At 36.2% G+C, this 20,649-nt stretch overlaps 1 protein-coding gene across 2 annotated transcripts in view; it reads right to left on the reverse strand.

The window, feature by feature from the left end:
* Positions 1–2,474: 2,474 nt before the first annotated feature.
* The window catches only part of si:ch211-196i2.1 (collagen alpha-1(I) chain), a 109,640-nt gene continuing 91,465 nt past the window's right edge, over positions 2,475–20,649 (reverse strand). For both annotated transcript variants that reach the window (XM_052103896.1, XM_052103897.1), the window contains 42 exons: positions 20,385–20,438; positions 20,195–20,248; positions 20,000–20,044; positions 19,835–19,888; positions 18,263–18,307; positions 17,698–17,751; positions 15,515–15,568; positions 15,371–15,424; positions 15,233–15,286; positions 15,059–15,112; positions 14,897–14,941; positions 14,696–14,740; positions 14,482–14,589; positions 14,312–14,365; positions 14,164–14,217; positions 13,862–13,915; positions 13,601–13,708; positions 13,431–13,484; positions 13,223–13,330; positions 12,762–12,815; positions 12,577–12,630; positions 12,440–12,493; positions 11,705–11,758; positions 11,362–11,469; positions 11,198–11,251; positions 10,979–11,032; positions 10,398–10,451; positions 10,167–10,220; positions 9,937–9,990; positions 9,772–9,825; positions 9,632–9,685; positions 9,491–9,544; positions 9,335–9,388; positions 8,228–8,281; positions 7,957–7,974; positions 7,737–7,790; positions 7,591–7,653; positions 7,163–7,328; positions 6,160–6,269; positions 5,971–6,051; positions 4,342–4,524; positions 2,475–4,076 (listed from right to left, as the gene is read on the reverse strand). In XM_052103896.1, the coding sequence (XP_051959856.1) occupies positions 3,933–4,076; positions 4,342–4,524; positions 5,971–6,051; positions 6,160–6,269; positions 7,163–7,328; positions 7,591–7,653; positions 7,737–7,790; positions 7,957–7,974; positions 8,228–8,281; positions 9,335–9,388; positions 9,491–9,544; positions 9,632–9,685; positions 9,772–9,825; positions 9,937–9,990; positions 10,167–10,220; positions 10,398–10,451; positions 10,979–11,032; positions 11,198–11,251; positions 11,362–11,469; positions 11,705–11,758; positions 12,440–12,493; positions 12,577–12,630; positions 12,762–12,815; positions 13,223–13,330; positions 13,431–13,484; positions 13,601–13,708; positions 13,862–13,915; positions 14,164–14,217; positions 14,312–14,365; positions 14,482–14,589; positions 14,696–14,740; positions 14,897–14,941; positions 15,059–15,112; positions 15,233–15,286; positions 15,371–15,424; positions 15,515–15,568; positions 17,698–17,751; positions 18,263–18,307; positions 19,835–19,888; positions 20,000–20,044; positions 20,195–20,248; positions 20,385–20,438 (2,835 nt within the window). In that variant the 3' untranslated portion in view covers positions 2,475–3,932. The remainder of the gene's footprint in view (positions 4,077–4,341; positions 4,525–5,970; positions 6,052–6,159; positions 6,270–7,162; positions 7,329–7,590; positions 7,654–7,736; positions 7,791–7,956; positions 7,975–8,227; positions 8,282–9,334; positions 9,389–9,490; positions 9,545–9,631; positions 9,686–9,771; positions 9,826–9,936; positions 9,991–10,166; positions 10,221–10,397; positions 10,452–10,978; positions 11,033–11,197; positions 11,252–11,361; positions 11,470–11,704; positions 11,759–12,439; positions 12,494–12,576; positions 12,631–12,761; positions 12,816–13,222; positions 13,331–13,430; positions 13,485–13,600; positions 13,709–13,861; positions 13,916–14,163; positions 14,218–14,311; positions 14,366–14,481; positions 14,590–14,695; positions 14,741–14,896; positions 14,942–15,058; positions 15,113–15,232; positions 15,287–15,370; positions 15,425–15,514; positions 15,569–17,697; positions 17,752–18,262; positions 18,308–19,834; positions 19,889–19,999; positions 20,045–20,194; positions 20,249–20,384; positions 20,439–20,649) is intronic.

A 20,649-nucleotide genomic window follows, 5' to 3' on the forward strand; every position in this document is an offset into this window, starting at 1 on the left:
GATTTGTATATAGTATTCTTTGCATTTTGTTACTTTTGGCTGATTGAGCAAACATCCAGCCAATCACAGGTGAGTTTTACGAGCCAAAACAACCCTTACGTAATAGGCGGTCATACAGACAGTCTAATCAATGCAGCTCCGTTAATTTCTTGTTGCTCCGTTAATTTCTTGCAAGTTGCGTTAAACAATGCTCATTTATCTAGGTTTTTTATAGGCATTGATGTTGATCTAAATTAATGAGATGTGGAACACACAAATAAGTGTTATTTTTCTGCATATTCTTGATTGGCAGCATTAGGTGAAATGCACTGCACTTTTAAGCACACATTGTAAGTGGAGTTTATATCAGCACATGAGTCTTTATAAAGTTATGCTTTTTACTTTATTTTTGTGAGGAAATAATTTGGTAGGTTGTTTTTGCTAATTAAAGCAGATTACTAGATCTGTGTTAAATATGTAAAGCTATTTTTAATATCAGCTCCTGTTTTTTTATGCCTATAATGGTGTGCAGTTGACAAACTGTAGGAAAAAAAAATAAAAATAGATCCCCTGTGTTCTTAGCATTTTACTGAAGGGAATAGATATGTAGACACACATTTTTATACATGAAAACGTACTTGAACGTTATTGAAACTCATAATTATTATAACTAATAATAAATAATAATTATAACTCATTTCACATAAGTCACTCATTTGTCACCACCTTCTGGCATCACCAGAAATGGTCACTGAATCATTAAATGGATCTGAATGAATTTTGGTGAACATAACAAACAAAACACTGGAGCCACTTGGATCCATTTAAATCCCACAATTCACAAGCACAGAGTAAACAATAAAATTGTGCATATGCACAATTGTCATTATTGTAATTGATTAAATTATTTACTCAGGACCAGCTTGTGCTCAGTCTTTTATTGTCATGTGTGAAACAGAAGCAAGTGCTCCACAAGATGCCCTTTATTTTTGCAGCTAATTTAGCATTTATATTGCAATACTTGAATCTTTAAAATACTACAAATATTAAAAGTAAATAATACGTCATGAGGCATAAGTAACTATTACTCCCTGCTAATTCAGAGTCTGGAGGATGGAGCTTAAACTTCTATCAATTATGGGAGAAAGATTTGAACTTGGTATAGGAGGGAGAGTGGACTAGGATTCTAAAAAATGTCAAGTCTGCATCTATTGATGCAAGGGTTCGCCTTATGCAATTTAAGATTTTACATAGATTTTATTGGACCCCCTCTAGATTATATAGGCTTGGTCTTAAAGACACACCCACCTGCTGGCGTTGTAAATCAGAAATTGGAGACACAACTCTGGGGGTGTGCAAATATTCAATACTTTTGGATGAAGGTACAGAGCTATTTGTTTGACATTTGGGTACTCAAGTTTTGCTTCCCCCAGGAACAAATGTGTGTGTGTATATATATATATATATATATATATATATATATATATATATATATATATATATATAACTTTTTGACAAGCGTTATGATTGTCAGAAAAGTCATTTTAAGGGGTTGGATTGGAAGTCCAAAGGAGCGGCATCATTTCTGGAGTGGTGTGCAGTAGAGTTGGGGTTGGTGGCAGCATTTGAAGAAAGGGTATCTAGAGGATTGGGTATCGGACTTGTTTATGGGAAAGTGGGGCAGATATTTGGCGTTTTTGGAGAACTCTCGGGGAGGGACAGTTTATAGAGATGTTGAGGTTGTGTGTGTGATTATTATATTTTATTTACTTAATTATTTATATATATATGTCTATAATTATGTTTGTCTCATGTTACACTAGAAAATATTTTGCCACAAATAAAGAACTTTTGAGTTTTAAACTACCCAGTATGATTTATGTAATACATATGACAGTCCAATACAACAATTATGCAAGAATACTAAAAATCACAATGATTATAAATACAATTAATCGTATTAAAATATTACAATGCATTGTATGAGGCAACATTGAGTGCAAATAATAGTCTCAAAGTGCATTAGTGATAAGCTTGGGATTTTGGCTAATTCTCATTACATTGGTGAAAGACTGGAGGAGGTTATGCTACAAAAACTGCATGGCTAAATTTTCAGGTAAATACAGAGGGCTGGACACCACATGAACAATAAATGCAACTTTGAGATAAATTCATCACAGTTACAAGTAAAGCCTTGTACCCACCTTTCCTCCATTCATTTTCTTCATGAAGAATGGTGAAATATTCCACTCAATTCAGGACATGAATGACATGCTGTTTTGTTCTAAAGGCAAAGGGTGGTCTTACTCCTAGCTCATATGGATCTTGCATAATCATATATCATGCAAAAACTAATTAAATATTAATAAATAAATACAAATCTAAGGATGAATTATAAGTGTTCTTTACTTTTTTCTTACAGTAAGTTACAAATAAGACATCTTAGTTAAGAAGAATGTTATTCTTAAGAATATTTTGTGAATAATGCCCCTGACCATCTTACTACCAATCTGAGGTATTTAAAGCAAAAACACAACTTTACAAAAAAATTTTTTAGGAAATGGTCGTGTTTCAAACAATGGTACAAAATTGATCAACACGAATAAAACAATACATCATTAATGCACTTTTTATAGAGCTGATACTCACACAGATGACCAGCATATGATTTCCAATGCAACCACAATAACACAGAAAACACAATATACATTACAAAATGTAATTTAACAAAATATTGTAGGCAATTGATGGCACCTGTGCCTAAATTCAATAGAGTTTAAAATTAGATTAGAATGATATTGATGATAATTAATGACAAAATTTAATTAAATTAAAAAAACGCTAAAGAGAAAGACACTTTATTGGTTTTGTGTTGGTCTAGGATGATTAATCGCAGCACATTTCAAGAACGTAACCTGTTTTAACGTAAGTGCTCCCTGAGACCTACATACAGTAAATGTGCAATATGAAGTGCACGTCTCGTGTGTGACTTGTATTCCTACTTGTTCTGTATGTGTTACAGTATATTGAATGAAAGTCTCATAACCGTGATGCATATTAAATAACTGATTGCACACTTGGTGCAATATGGTGTGGCCTTCTAAAAAAGAAAAATCAACTTTGCTACCGTTTGTATTATTCTGCTCTATATTTCTATTGTGAATAGCCCCCTGAATCATTTAAAACTAATATTTAAACAATATTTAGGTGACATGACCAATGTTAGACTAACATCACAGGACTATTTTCTGAAAATCAAAATAATTACTTGAACAGAGATTGACAAGTCGTACAAAACAGAAAGGTAGCACAGATTTCCTGATATTCAGTCCCAGGTTTCATGGCAATCTCACGAGAAGGTAAGCTGTGTCCTTATTAGGATGCTTTGTTCTTTCTTAGACCTACAATTCAAGTTTAGATTAAAAAAAGGCTTAATTTAGACACTCGATGCCTTCCTATGTTCTGTAGTCCAATAAATTGGTTAATCCATTGTAAAAGTTTGTACAAAATTTGAATGCAAGTTGAATAGTTGAAACTTGGACCATGCAACCACATAGTGGTTACATTAGAACCCTGTCATTAAAATTGTTTGTTAAGGCAAAATCACAGATAATCACACATGATATGATCCAAGATTCATATACAATGTTATTACAAGACCAGCTAGTTATATAAACAAATAACATTATGTATAAAACAGTACATCCATTACAAAACCAAATGTCTCTGTAAAAAAAAGAAAAGAAAAAGATATTGTCCATTTATCTGGCAGCACCGAGATAGACAGGGGACTTGTGTGGAGCCACTGTCTTAAGAACTCTGTAAGACATTTTCTTTAATGCAAGCCACAGATGCTACATATGTCTTCAGAGTGTCCTTTTTTGACCCTTCTCTTTGTAGCTTGTATTTAAGGTTAAAAAACTAAGGATTTACACTTATCGCTCATTGTGTCTCTAGCTGAAGCACACAGGGCCGATGGTGAACCCAAACTCATGAGCGCTGTTGCCAAAGATTCCAATGTCATGTAGAGGAAGCAGGTCCATGTCCTCAAACAGAAACACAGACTCCTGCGGCCTGGGATCCACTTCCTGTGCAGACTGATATACCAGATACAAACATGGTGGTTAAATTCAATTGTGATAATGACTATATTTTGTTTTTGTTGATATTTTGTGTTTACTTTCATGCATTATTTTCATAATCATTCATTTGAGTAAAATCATATCGTATATTTCAGGTTAAATATAGTGCTCAGTGCAATGACTATATATTTTAAAACTGATTGTCACATCAACTTTGATCTAATAAAAAATAAAAATAAATATATATATATATATTTTAATGCTGTTAGACACCACATACCACACAATCCAGTAGTGCTCCTAAATAGCTCTGCTTTACAGCATCAGTGAGGAACTGGACCTGTCGCTGTGTCTGGCCCAGTCTGTGTCCAGGGTAACAGGAATATGTCACTCTCTGTTCTGCTCTGTTGCTCTGGAGTCTTAGAAACCGCAGCTGCACCACACTGAGGGCTGGATACTCAAACTGACCAAGGACAGAAGAGATTGCATGGTAAAATTGGAGGACATAATTTACTGTGTACAATGATAGGACTTCATAAAACTGATAATTAAACAACGAAGGCTATAATTATTATTAAGAGCCATCTTATGAACCTAGACACTAAGATACACAAAACCTGTATGAATTATAATTTTTTTTTAATCTTTCATGAAACACAAAAGTGGTTATCTTGCAGAATGTCCAGGCTATTCTTTTTCCTAACAAAAAGTGTATAACTGGGGCTGTCTAGGTCCAAAAAAGACAAAAAAGCCATATGATGATTTGTGTGAGGAACAGAATGATCTTTACATTAACAACTGATAATATTAGGACTGTGAATCGATTAAATTTGATAAACTAATTAAATTGCACAGTTTTCAGGGATTAATCACGATTAGTCATGGTATATTAAAACAAACATTAAAATATAATCATAAATATATTTACTTTGTATTTTGCCTCAAAAAACTTGCAAGAAATTGGTTAGTTGTCATTTATTTTAATTATTTAAATATAAACATCGAAACATTTTATTTTTTTGCAGGTAGAGGTAATTAGACACATTTATACATGCCATTAAATCAGTTGACATGCTTTAATTAAAAGTTCTTCACTACATTTGAATAAAAATCATTTGCCATTTTTAATAGTTTAAATTTTTTTAATAATAGGATAAATTGGGCAGATTCAATTCATATCAAGATTTATTGTCAAGTTTACCTTAAGTGTACATTGTCAGTGTATTATTAGAGCCATACAAACAGATATACTGTAAAACAAATTGAATGCTGAAGTTAAAAATCTCAAAACTACCATTTTCTCTGTCGTTCTGTCTCTATCGTACACATGCTGGGTCTCTTTCCTGCAGTGTCGCTAGTGACACTGGTTCAGATGACAGTGAATGAGCGTTTTTGGGCAATGCGAATTGATATGGCAGCTTGCTCGTATCTCTCCCACACCTGACTAACCACTTGCGGGTGAGGTCTCCATTCTCCATACAGTAAATCCGCTACCATGTTTATTATGCCCGGGACATTAGTTGCGCGCAATGAATGAGTGCGCACTGCTCCAAACATTCGGTTTCTGTGCTAGGATGTGCAGTCGAGTCGAGCGTGTACCTCCTGGAAATGTATTTATGTCAACGTTAGCCACAGGAGGTGGGGAAAAACATTAGTGAATTTTCAGAAAGTAAAAAAAAATTAAAAGAATTCTGCATTATTTACGTTCATTTTTTAAACAGTCCAATTTATAAACACACAAATTAACTTGTTTCCCAGCCCTAGAAAATATATACGTTTTCGTCTTAAGTTTCATTTTTCTGTGTGAAATATCAATATCTTAGATCAGATGCCACTCAAAACCAAAAACTGAGGCAAACTTTCACCAAATAGGAAGTTAAAACCTCTATAGAACATTAGAATTACTCACTTTAAAGCCTCCCTCCAGTGAACTTAACCAGAAGAACCTGCTGTTATTCCCCAACTCATTCAGCCAAGCCTGTGTGGGCAACTGTGGAAAAAGAAACAAGAACAAGAGTCACATTTTGAATCTTTCAAAATAATCACTTTGTCTTGTGTTAAATGAGACACAGTTGTGAGGTGTAAGGTAGGTCATTACATGTGCGTGTCTGGGGTGAAGGCAGGTCTCTGCTCCTGACTCTGAGAAGTTACAGTAGACCAAAAGAGCATCTAAAGGACTGCCTTGGTTTGGGTCAATGTAGTAGAAACCTAAAACAACAGTTATTTAAGTATTCATTAAGTAAATGCTTTTACACAAAGACACCCCCATTGGGTGCTTGAGTGGTTTTGTAAGTATTTCTTTATGTGTCTAATATGTGTTTAAAAAAACATAAAACATGAAATTACTTGACAAGCTGAGTTTTCTGTCATGTGTTGAGATATTTCCTGTTGCAATAAGAAGTTTGGACTAACATTGTTTGGACACATAAAAGGGCTAGAAGAACTTTTAAAATACCCAATAGGCTGTAGTTGCGTCATTGCCATGAACCTTGATTTGCTACTTGGAGTGGAGTGGTGGTGGCGTAGTGGACTAAAGCACATAACTGGTAATCAGAAGGTCACTGGTTTGATTCCCACAGCCACCACCATTGTGTCCTTGAGCAAGACACTTAATCCAGGTTGCTCCGGGGGGATTTTCCCTGTAATAAGTGCACTGTAAGTCGCTTTGGATAAAAGCGTCTGCCAAATGCATAAATGTAAATGTAAATGTAGTCGGTTGAAGTTGGTGTTAAGGGGAGGGACATTTTTATTCTAGAGAGCATCTGATTAGACAAAAACCGGTGTAGTGCAAGATGAATCGTTTCCCAGAAGAGAAAGACGTATATCTGTTAAAAGTTAATGTTTTACCAGTGCTTAGGAATAAACTTACATATACAGTTGATGGCCTCAAAACAAACACATGGACACGTTAAAGCCAAAACAACTCCTAAAGCACAACCACTTTACACTGTAAAGCAAAACTACAACTGCTTTGCCTGAAATAATAAATTTTTAACAAGACAGGACAAAGGGGATCATGGACTAGCACAAACATAGAGACAAATGTTTAATGTGCGGCTATAAGCACTTGAGCTTTCTCTGATGAAAGATGAGGCTCTAACCGCTGGTGTAGTTGGGATGGCACAGCCATAGCTCCAGACAGGTGGAGGCTGGGTGCTGCTTACTGCCGTCTGGAGGGTCCACCAGCAGCCGGATGTCATGGTACAGAGAGTCCAGCAGTGTCTGAATCAAAGGGTAATTGGGCTTGTCTAAATTATACATCATGTCCTATTGTAGAAGAAAAAGACAAAGTGAATTATAGTGCATTTTTACTAAGTGTTCAAGAATGAGAGAGTTGCATTCTTTCTGTGGCATTGTGACATTCTGTCCCTGCAATTGCTGAAGAATAATAGCACATATTTTAGATAAATGTTTGAATCAGCTATATAAAAACAGAAATGACTAAAAACATAAAAGGAAATTTGAGTATCAATATATCAGCAATGCAAATAAGTGACAAGGCCCATTACAAGCATTCAAGGCAACTTGCCTTGAGCTGGGTCAGCGTCAGGTTCACAGAAAGACCTGGAAGCCCCGGTGGCCCTGGTGGGCCCTGTCACAGACAAGCAAACAAACAGAAGGTCAAAATCAAAAATCTCTGTGAGAATCTGTGGTGGTTTACAATATTTAACTTACTGGTAAGCCCCTCCTTCCAGGTTGTCCAGGAGGCCCCTGAAATCCCTTAAGACCCTACATGAGATATAGAAGATATATAAATAATGTAAAATTTTTATAATTTTTTTAGGTTGTTTTATTTAATGTGATTGAATCTGCCTTTTAGCCTGATGTATGCAGCCTTACTGAACGTATGTAGACTTAAGTATTTTCTCGCTCAGTTAAAAATGAAATGTCATACCTTATCTCCAAACAAGCCCTACATGGTGGAGGACATAAAAAAATACAGGAATTATAAATAGTTTTCATGCTTATTTGAAGAAAAAAAAAAGAGAAAGAAAAAAACATAAAGATAAAGCATTTCACTATTATTGCTAAATTTATGAACCCTGCTGCCATAAGGACATACGATGCATGTAAATGCATCTGCTGGCGAAACTCTAAAGTTAATACAAATAGTTTTCTCTTAGTTTGAATACTGAAAAGCGAGGGGGTAAAAAATACATATTCACCGGTAGTCCAGGTATTCCAGGAGTCCCTCTGGGTCCAGCAGGACCAATATTACCCTTAAGGAAAAGTACATGTACTGTAAAAACATTTTTGTCAGGTAACTTAAAAAATGTGTTTCATGTTGTAAAATCTCAATTAACTGGTTATATGTATGTATGTATGTATTATTAATATTATTTTTAGTGTAAATATATTTAAATATGACTTAATCGACCTGACAGATTACGTCAAACAATCAAATGTAATTTTTAAGGGTCAGATCCTTAGGTAACAATGGTGTACAGCCGGGCTATTCAACTGGCGGCCCGTGGGCCAATTCTGGCCTGTCAGAAATTTTCAGTGGCCTTCCTGAGGTTGTCAGTCGTCTTAAGGGCTGTTCAAACTGAACTTGTTTTGTGTCTGTTCATGCTGTTTTCTACTGTTTTCCAATATAACTTAAGCTAGATGCATGTTGCTCCACTTCAATGTTTTTACAGTGCACGATGCACGGTGCAAGAGCACCGCATTTTTTAGACTCTTTCAGAGGTTGTGCTATGAATGATGATTATCAGTCATGTTGATGGGATGGGAAGATTAAAGAACTAAAATCACGGACGACTGATAAGCGTGACTTCGGAGAAACAGAAAAGTTCTGTACATTAATTTGGTCAAGAAAACATTCGATTTGAAAAGTAAAAAGTTTAAATCACTGCATATACTGTATAGTATAACAAACTTACATTTGGGTAACAAAAACAAAACAAAGTTCAATGTTGTTGTTTAATAAAAAAATGTATCAGTCTGAATTACTCTCTGTTATGGTCCAATTTTTTATTTTTTTTTTCAGAATTTTCTGCTTGAAAATTGTTCTTGTGAAAAATATATATAGTTAAAACTATGAACAAAGAAGTTTTATTTATATAGTAAACAAATATTTTAGACCTACTATAACATGAAATCTGATAGAAGCTTTATGTTCAAATATTCTTGAACCGCATGCATCAAAGATTTATTTCCATCTGGCAAACGTATCGATGAAATTGAATAGCTCTGGTCTACAGTACCATGTACATGTATAAATTTTGCATATGCTTTTATATATATTAGTATTAATTGTTTTTTGCTCTTACCTGATCCCCCTTAGGTCCTGGAGGTCCTGGAGGGCCTAAAGGACCTAGACTGCCCTAAAGAGAACAAACACTCTAATAAGAGTGACTAACACTGAAGAAGTATTCTGAAAACTCCACTGTGGACTCTTTGGGTCTCATGTTAATGAAGTATTTTACCTTAAAGCCATCTTTTCCTGGTGGACCAAGTGTTCCCTGATCCCCTTTCTCACCCTATTATGGGATAGTTAAAGTACTGATATTAATAATTAATTTTTAAGATACAAAAAAAATCCTGTCTGATCACATGCTAAAACATACCTCTGCTCCTTTGACACCGTGGTCCCCTGGCTCTCCTCTCTGCCCTTGTATTCCCTGTTTAGCAGAGGGCATATTAAGTTCACATGATTATAAAGTGACAATTTGAACATTTATGCTCTGAACAGATGTATCAAACTTACCATACTTCCTCCCCATCCAGGGGGCCCTTTCTCTCCTTCAACTCCTCTCTCTCCCTATTGAGAATCAAGCCGAAATGTCTTAATACATCTCAGGCCATGGGATTTAAGAATTAAACAAATCATGTGTTTGAATGCAACGTAAGGGTTGTTTGTAAAATTTCTGACCTTTCCCCCTCTTGGTCCTCTGGTCCCTCTCAATCCTGCCTTGCCTCTTTTACCCTTTAGATAAAATAAAAAAATAAAATACATCAATCCTAATAACCACTATTTTCCATATATTTTTTCAATATAGTATATATTGTAATGCAGCTTTACTCTTTACACAGTGTCTTTTAAACAATGGTTCCAAATCTCTGAGAAACAGAAAAGGACTTGAGGGCATATCACAGTCTTACCCTCCTTCCAATGTGACCCATTTTTCCCAGTGCTCCTATTTTGCCATCATCTCCCTAAAAAATACATCAATAAGCTAATTATTTTAAAAGGAAAGCGCAGATAAGGAAATCTGTATTCTGAACGGCTACCTCAATCATCTGACAGTGAGGACACTGGGACTGAAGGAGAACTTTTATTTTAGAAACCAGAGAGGGATTTTTACAAAGAAAGAAAAAACATCATGACCTTACCTTCTCTCCTTTCATGCCTTCCCTTCCTTCAGGTCCTGGGTTACCCATGTGGCCCTGTAACAATCAAAACTAATTAAAATGCCTGATGATCAAGCTACACTGCAGAGTTGAAACATAAAGGCAGAATTACAATAATGTAAGCACAGTAAAATTAGAAAGTGTCTATTCAACCATGAGACATTGCTGTCTCCTTGTAAAGATAGAAACGTGTACTTTTGTCTTAAAAGAATAGTTCAACCAATAATTAAAACTCTGTAATCATTCACTCATCCTAATGTTATACCATATTACCTTCTTTCCATGGGAAACAAAAATAGTTATTTTGCAGAATGGTCAAGATGCTCTTTAGCATACAATGAAAATGGATGGTGATTTAAAATGTTGAGCTCCAGAAAGGACAAAAAAGCTTCACAAAAGTGGCCCATGTGACTTGACACTATATTCTAAGTTTTCTGAAGCCATTCAACTGCTTTATGTAAGGAACAGACTGAAATTAAGTCAGGTTTGGAATGACATGAGGGTGAGTAACCAATAACAGAAGATAGATTTCTAAGTGAACTATTCCTCCATAGAGCACTGACCTCAGCTCCTAGTAGACCTGGTGACCCCCTTTCCCCTGCCTCACCTGGTGGGCCCTGCAGCGGTAGATACCAATATATACAATAGGGTTAATCAATTACTGTATACTAACTGTACCACAGTACATATTTTATGTATCTATGTGTAGCAAAACATGAAAGGTCACAACATTTGGTTGAACAACATTTAAAACCAATAGTCTGGGTTTTAATGGACTGTACTTCTAAACCAGGCAGTCCCGGTGGTCCCTGTATGCCTTGAAGCCCATCTGGTCCCTAAACAAAGAGATACCTTCATTTTGAAGATGCAGGATTTAAGGTAATTTTTTTAAAGGAAAATTAATCATCTTAAATGATCATCTCAGAAAATTCCATTACGTATTCACCTCCACCCCTGGTTCTCCATTATTTCCTGGATATCCTTTCTCCTCTCCAGGTCCAGGGAAACCTTTAGGGCCCAAAGCACCCTGTGGACCGAACGAGCCAACACCACCCTGTGGGCCAAGGTAAGAAAATAAAAAAACTACCGTAAATAAATGTGTTGTTCCCCATTGTTCCTGTTGTTTCTGACAGACACCACTACAATGTTAAAGGAGAACATATTATTTTACCATTATATTTGGGTCAAAGTACAGAATGGCATTACATTTAACTGTAAAGAGTTAAATAATTAGGGCAATATATGTAAAGCTGAGCTAAGGGTGGAAGATAAATACAGATGAACTTTACCTGTGTCCCACCTTTGCCTGTGTCCCCTCTCACACCTTTGGTACCTGCAATTCCCTAATTTAGAACACAAACATAGAGTGAAGATAAGCAAAATGTTCACAACCTATTCATAAGCCTAGATATCCAAAGAATTTATTTCCAATATAACAAAGAAGTTCCTTGCTATGTGCTTATAAATAATAAACACTCACTGAGCACTTTATAAGAAATACATACACACCTAATTATTCATGCAATTATCTAATCAGCCAATCGTGTAGCAGCTGTGCAGTGCATAAAATCATGCAGAAACAGTTCAGGAGATTCAGAAAAAGAACACATCTACCATCAGAATGGGGAAAAATGTGATCTCAGTGATTTCGACCATGGCATGATTGTTGGTGCCAGACGGGCTGGATTAAGTATTTCTGTAACTGCTAGTCTCTAGAGTTTACTCAGAATAGTGCCAAAAACAAAAAAACACCCAGTAAGCTGCAGTTCTGTGGACAGAAATGCCTTGTTGATAAGAGAGGTCAACGGAGAATTGCCAGACTGGTTCGAGCTGACAGAAAGGCTTCGGTAACTAAGATAGCTTCTCTGTACAATTGTAGTGACCAGAATCGCATCTCAGAATGCACAACATGTTGAACCTTGAGGTGGATGCTCCACTAAAACAGCAGACCACATTTGGACCATAGTGTTCCAAATAAAGTGCTAAGTTAGTGTATAAACAGGTATAAACGTGTCGATAGGAACCTCTCGTCCGGCATCTCCTGGCTCGCCAGATAAACCATTGGGCCCAACTTCTCCCTAAAAGAGTAGCTGAGTGTTAGACTAGGAAAAAAGAAAAATAATTTACCAAATTACTTGATGAGAGCAATCAAACATGCTACCTTGATTCCAGGAGGTCCATCTGGCCCCACCAGTCCAGGATGACCTGGTCCACCCTGGAATGCAATTAAATGGACAGTTTATCATTACACTTTTTAATCATTTTCATGTAAAATACTCATATGTTGATCAGACAATTGAGTATGATGGTCAACTCTAGTACAAGAAAATTGAGGATTTCATTCACCTCTACACCCTTCAGACCAGCATGTCCAACCCAACCCATGACCCCTGGATCACCCTAATACAAAAACAGTCACACACAATAAATAACAATTGCAACAAAAATTACAGTGTAAAAAACACATTTAAGTGGTGTATACATTCCCATTCAGCAAACATGTACCATCATAGACCATCATAAACATTTGGTAAATGGCTAAGTAGATACTGAATGGATGGATACACTACCTGTCAAAAGTTTGGACACACCAACTAATTCTTTATTTAGAATGTTTTCCACATTCTAGAATAGTCATCAAAACTATGAAATATTACAAATTGGAGGTAATGGAAATTAAGAATTGATCAAACAATTTCAACTGCAGTATAAAAACTTGTATTTCATATTCATAATTTCAGCCATAGGTGGATTAAATATTGCATAAACAGAAAAAATTATATGGTGAAATGCTGATCTGCACTCACTTGCAGTCCAATCTGGCCCTTGGCTCCCTTGAGCCCCTTTTCTCCCTGTTTCCCCACATCTCCCCATGGCCCCTCAAAACCAGTAAAGCCCAGTGGCCCAATATCACCCTGAGAAAAAAAATAATAATAATAATTAATAAATAATTATAATATGTACCAAAAATTCATGCTGCATGAATTCAGCTTATAGGTTTCAAAGGTGAATGACCTTTTCTCCTTTAGGGCCGGGGTCACCAACAACGCCAACTGGACCAGCATCACCCTTAATCAAAAGTAGAACACCAACTCTTTTATAAAACAGCACTCAATATGTGTGACAGCTCAGACTTTATTTAGGCAAATTGCGCAGACATTAAAAACAAATATGAATTTCCTCACCTCACTGCCTGCTGGGCCAGGTGGACCCATTAGACCTTTAGCACCAAAAGGGCCAATGTCTCCTTTTTGTCCCTGAGGACAAAGCTTTCCGCTGGGACCTTTGTCCCCCTGTCAGCCCAAAAATAACAAAGGAGTAATATAACCTTTACTGAAAGGTAAGGCAAAAAATAAATGTCAATGTTTTTTTTAAAGTAACCATTATTGATAACAGTGTAGTGATTGATTTATTCTCAACCATTAAACAAAAACCTGTCACCTGACCTTATCACCTTTCCTTCCAGAAGGTCCCTCCACACCTGCTGGACCAAATGGACCCTGAAATTGAATAAAAATAAATATATAAATAAAATTAATTGACTTAAGAAACCACGTTACCAAATGTAATTAAAGACCAAATGAAATGGCTTAACAAGTGCAGTTTTCTTCCCGTGTTGCTATATTTCTTAATAATAAAGGAAGTTGGGGTGAGACATATCAAAGGGTATGGTATTAGGAGGTGGGATATTCTTACTCTAAAGAGCATTTGATAAATATAATGGTAAGTTTATCCATGCCAATCTAACCTGTGGCCCTTCCAATCCAAGAGGACCATCATCTCCAGGGGAGCCCATAATTCCCTGTGCATTTATTGAAAATGTTAGTAATTTCATAAGGAAGCTTTTATGCAAGCATGATTCTCTAAAAGTCTCAATCTCTAATTACTCAAATCACCTTCTGTCCTTTCTCCCCAGCTGCACCTGGCACTCCGTCTGCCCCCTGAAGACCCTGAATGAAGAAATGGAGAAATTTTAATCTCATGTCTTTCAATGTAATTCATGTAGTGAAGCTCTTAAAATCCATCATCATGAACAGAAGGGAATACCCAGTATATGATCACTTACTGGAATACCCAGTGGCCCATTTGGTCCAGCATGCCCTGGGGGTCCTTTATTTCCATGGGGTCCTGGTTTTCCAATGACCCCATTGAATCCCTGAAGTCCTGGAGGACCCTATAGTAGACAATCAATCATATAAAATCAGTGTTAAAATTCATCATTGAAAATTTACTGTGAAATAAAGATATAATTTAAATGAAAGAGCTGATTGTGTGCTCACACATGGTCCATCAGTTCCCTGAGGCCCGGGATTTCCCTGACGGCCCTGCAAAAATGTAATACATTGTTGACAATTTAATAGAATAAATTGATTGACGATTTTAGCACTACTTTATGAGAAATCAACTCCACTGAACCAGAAAGGTCACAACAAGATTCTCTTTTATGACATCTTGTATTTTATTTGAGTAGTGATATATACCTGTGGTCCAGGCAGGCCTTTTTCTCCTATTAGACCAGGGGGACCCTGAATAACACACATAAAGATTTCAAATATTAGTCATCACAACACACCAATGACACAGTATCAGTGGAACCTGAACTACATTTCCCCTTGGTTGTACCAGATACCTTACACACTTACTGGGGTTCCAGGCTTGCCAATAGGTCCAGGAAGCCCTCTGTGACCTAGCTCTCCCTAAAAGAAAGACACATTTCCTCATTTACCTGAAGTTACTATTCATGACATTCTTTTAGCTGACAGAGTAGAAAAATATTCTAGTTTGTGTTATGGTTAAAGAAAAAGATTTGTCTTTACTCTCTCTCCAGTGTGGCCTGGTCTTCCTCTCATACCCATGTTTCCTGGGAAACCCTTGAGAAAATAACTACAGAGTGAGCTGGCCATATCAAAACTTGAAGGTCCTGCATCATTCTCCCCTTCCCTTCCTCTACTTACATACATGCCTACAGGGCCCTGTGGTCCCTCCGCTCCTGTCTTTCCAGTGAAACCCTGTGAGAGTTAAACACAAACACATCATGAAAATTCATCAGTATAAATAAATGAACTGTTTGAACGCAAACAAATAAATAACAAACATACCCTTTCTCCTGGTGGTCCTGGGATACCCATGGACCCCTCATGTCCAGGAGAACCCTGTCATTGAAACAAATATTTATCATTAGAGATAAAACATATTTTCCTTGTATTGAATCAGTGAGCCCATTTACTTGCACACCAATATGCTTATTACTCTCAAAAAGCAGCTTATTTAAAACATCTGACAAGGCACGAAATCTGCGTTTACATGACATTTGAAATAATTGCAATATTCTCTACCGTGAAGAGGCATGCGCTCAACATGTGCGCACACTGGATGAGCCAGTAAGAACACCGGGTAAGGTGTTTACATAGCACTTGAAATCAGCGTATAGGGCAAATATTTACCCATGTATATCGGCTTGTATAAGCAGTAACACAGATAAAGGAAGTGGTTTATTGCATTAACTTAACCCACGTATTGTTGGCTTATTATGCATAATCGGAGAAAGAATGAGCATGTAAACATGCTCAATGAAGCTAATGTGTTGGTCTATTTACTTTTCTTAATAACATTCTCTCATGATAAACTTACTGAACAGACAAAGTGAATCACACAAACATGCAATTGAAAATTAAAACCAAGCAAATGGGGTGTAATGTTTAGCCATTCTTTTATCAATATCAAGTTTTGATCGTATTTATTGGAATTACATAGTGACTCTAAAGTTGGTAAAAACTAATTAAAAATACTTTTTTAGATGCAAATCTAAACCTTTCACAGTTGCCATACATCCAATTTACAAGTTTGAATCATAGGATGCTTTTCCACATGGTACGATTGCTTGGTCCGAACTAGGGTTTGTTTTCTTCCCCTCCCACTGTCCCCGCTGGTCTCTGTTCACATCACATTATTGTGGTTCGAACCGCAGTCCGATTGCATCATCAATGTGAGTACAAGTGGCAGCAGTTTACCGTTGTAACTAGGTAACAATGCAAGACAATAGATTCACTCTGTTAAGTATTAAAGTTTGCCTCTTTGGATTTAGCACCAAAACTTTACTTGCACAGAATGACACTTACATTTGTCTGCCACGGATGCATTGAATGTGCAATGATGTGAAGAATGTTAGCGTTTGTCTGCCACGAGCCCGCGGATGTGTTGCAGGATATGTGAGCAGCTCTCTGATTAGGATTTATTTTGAGATGAGTGCATTATACCAAAACAATTGTGATCGGGAGCCTGAAAAGATGCAAACTGCACGTCATCAATAGCAGTTCACTCCCTCAATTTGGTACAACTGCTTTAATATCAGCAGTTAACCGTACCAGATTTCACATGAACTGTACCCTAGACCAACCTTTCATGTGAACACGGGTGTGGTTTGCGGGTGTGCACCTGAGTTCGGAAAACTGAGTTCACATCATCCAAACGAACCGAACTATGACGTCATTCAAACCTGGGTGCACACCAAAAGTGTTAGAGTGAAAGCACCCTCAATACATATATGTGCAAAAACATGCTATATGGTTGTCAAATGATAGTGCTACTATTAGTTGCACTTTATTTGTCTTTGTTTCTTTTGTGTACATTCTCTGATTCTCAGATACATAAACGGATGCAGATCAAACCCAATTCTTTTGAGTGATTGAAAAAGTACAAAAGGTACAAAAGTACCATAACACAGGGTCAAAAGTTGAGTTGTTAAAAAGCTCAGACACAACAGTAGCTGCTAAGCAGATCTATGTTTGTAAATATGCTTTGCAGTCTGTTCTGTTTCTTCAGCTGACCATTTATTTTGATAATACAAGCCTGCTAAAACATAGTACACAGTCAAGTACAAGTCTAGTTGCAAGGCAAGTTACACAAACAATGGGTGATTCATAGACCTAAATATGCTTTGATCGCCATTTGTCTGTCCTCCTCTGTGCGAGAGTGCAATGTGTGTTATGCGTGTATGCATATTTCTGTGTGCATAAATTAATTTGAGTGTATAAAAGATTAGTTCTGAGATGTAAGTGAACACAAACTATTACTAAAAATACAGTATATACAGTACTGCTTTTCTTTTAGGTGGCAGTGTCCTCCGGCAGGCAGCGTTTATTCTATTATTTGGAAGAATCAATTTGTTTTCCAAGTCCTTTTTGTGCATTTCTGAATAAGCTATTTAGGCACAGCTAGTTAACTCTGAAGGGATTTTTAAGACATGTGTGTGGCATTGACAGGGATAGGGAAGAAAACTCACCATAGATCCAGGTGGTCCTTCCTGACCAGGTTCTCCAGGAATACCTTGCAATCCCTAAGGTTTGAGAAACCAAACAAGATTGAGAGTGTGAAATATATCTTTCTGCTGCCACCATTGACCATTACTCTTCACTGCCAACTGTGTTTTACTGGAGTCATTTATGGCTGGTGGGCTGCAAATGAAACTTTGACAAGCAGCACGAAAAACTGCTGCCCACTAAATTCCAGTCTTTATTTGTATAACCTCTTTATGATTCATAAAAGGCATAGCCCATCCTCTATAAAATTTGATCATGGGTTTTTATTTGTTCTGCATCAGGAGTTCAGTCTGCTGGATTCATGAGAACACTCTGCGATATCAAGCTCATTTCACTGTCAAAAACTACTTTTTAAATGGTAAATAGTCTGTTAAAAAATTGTGTTAGAAGTATTCTATATAAAAGTGTAGCAATGATGTCTAAATAGTTTAAGCACAGTAGCAAAGATTCCACTACATACTATATAAAAACAATATACAATTTAAAACCATTGGTTGTAAGCTGCTCTGCAAAAAGAGCTAAACCCACCATTGGTCCTTTACTTCCTGCATTACCGAGAAGGCCTTGGAGTCCCTGGAGCACAAGAAAAAACTATTAGAATTTTTGACTTTTTAAAAACACTAACAAAAGGTACTATGGTATAGGTTTTTTGGACATTCTTTGATTTTATTTACACTGGTGGCCAAAAGTTTGGTATAGTGTACAGATTTTGCTGTTTCGGAAGGAAATTGGTACTTTAATTCACCAAAGTGGCATTCTGATCACAAAGTATAGTCAGGAGATACTGATGTAAAAAACAGCACCATCACTATTTGAAAACCTTCCAACACCTTATCCTTGAGTAATCATGCTAAATTGCTAATTTGGTACTAGAAAATCACTTGCCATTATACCAAACACTGCTGAAAACTATTTTATTCCTTAAATTAATCTTAACATTGTCAATGTGTTTGTTTTTGAGTTGCCACAGTATGCAATAGACTGGTATGTCATAAGTCAATATGAGGCCAAAAATGGCAAAAAAAGAAACAGCTTTCTCTGAAAATTCATCAATCAATCATTGTTTTGAGAAAATACCATAATTGAAATTGCCAAAAAACGGAAGATTACAGACAAAGGTGTACACAACAGTCTTCAAAGACAAAGGACAACTTGCTCGAACAAGGACAGAAAGAGATGTGGAAGGCCAGATGTGCAACTAAACAAGCGTATAAGTACATCAGAGTCTCAAGTTTGAGAAATAGACACCTCACATTTCCTCAGCTGACAGTTTCATTGAATTCTACCTTCTCAACACCATTTTCATGTACAACAGTAAAGAGAAGACTCAGGGGTGCAGGACTTATGGGAAGAATTGCAAAGAAAAGGCCACTTTTGAAACAGAAAAACAAAAAGAAAAGGTTAGAGTGGGCAAAGAAACACAAACATTGGACAAAAAAGAACTGGAAAAGAGTGTTATGGATCTGTAAAGCTGTCAATGTTGCATGTGGAGGATTTTTTTGATGAAAACTCTTTGAAGTAGTTTAAAAAGTTCTGAAAAAAAAAAAAACAATTCTAATTGTAATAGAAATTTTTCATGTTAATAATGTCCTGACTAAATATTTTGATTAGTTAAATGTCACTTTGGTGAATAAAAGTACCATTTCTTACCATAAGAGCAAAATCTGTACATTATTCGAAAATTGTGGCTGCCAGTGTAAATTAAACTTCTATGGTATTACCATCTGATACCATCCCAGTACTTTTTATAACTATTTAAACATAATTTTTAGTTTTACAATTTTTACTTTTAAAATAGGATTATAAGTAAAATGTAAAAATGTAAATGAAAAAATTGGATTATTATTAGGTATTTACAACATAAATTGTATAATAAAACTGTTTACGTTATTTTTACAGTATTTTTAAACTAATAATCTTGTAGTGTTTTCTTTTAAACAAATGAAAATTAGAATGAATAAGATAAAAATATTAATTATATTAAGTACAATTTTCATGCCCTCTCACAATAGTCTCTGTCATACATTTACAGTACATGATGCAGAAATGAAAAATTTTTGTTTTTACAGTTATCATGGTATTAGAATATAGAATGGGAACCTGTGTACCAGGCTTTCCTTCAGCTCCGTCAGGTCCTGGTGGGCCAGGTAAACCCTGAAATAAACACCATCAAAACTGACATCATCAACATTCTACAAAAAGCACTTACTTAATCAGAGGTGGTAAGGATTCTCCCTAAATGCTTGTATTTCTTAGGACACTTACAGGAATTCCAGGCATTCCAGTGTGACCCCTCTGCCCTGTTCGACCCTGAAAATTAAATGTACATATAGACTTTATTAAACCAAATCACAAGGCTCAACAAGGCATATACTTTGTGTGTAATACTATAAAGCTGTCATCTGTAATATATGACATCATAATTTTTATGTCAAGATATGACAAATAGAAGTGTGTTACCTTTAGCCCTCTGGGACCAGGCATTCCAGGGAGACCTTCAAAACCTCTGCTTCCCTTTAGTAAAATTTAACATTTTACATGATTGATGTGGAATATTGGGAAACCATTCTCAAATTATAATCTTCATAAACATTTTCATAATCTGAGACAATATCAAATTAAATCTCTGTAGTATAGTGCAAAATCTGACCTTTGACCCCTCCTTGCCCAATTTGGCAAGTGGACCCACCTCTCCATCTTCTCCCTGTGTGTGAGGAAATAGTGTTATTACTCTAAGAAAGAGAGTTACATTGAACAGGTAAGTAAACAAGTATTGTGTGTATTTCATGTACTTGTTTATTTTTAGACTTCAAGACCCCGTGAAATGGCTTGAAGTGTGCAGTTTTCTTTCCTTTATGACGTATTTCCTATTAAAACAGGACGTTTGGATGGGATATATCAAATTGCTCATCCCA

This window comes from Xyrauchen texanus, chromosome 34 (genome assembly GCF_025860055.1).
Source record: "Xyrauchen texanus isolate HMW12.3.18 chromosome 34, RBS_HiC_50CHRs, whole genome shotgun sequence".
NCBI classification, from domain to species: domain Eukaryota; kingdom Metazoa; phylum Chordata; class Actinopteri; order Cypriniformes; family Catostomidae; genus Xyrauchen; species Xyrauchen texanus.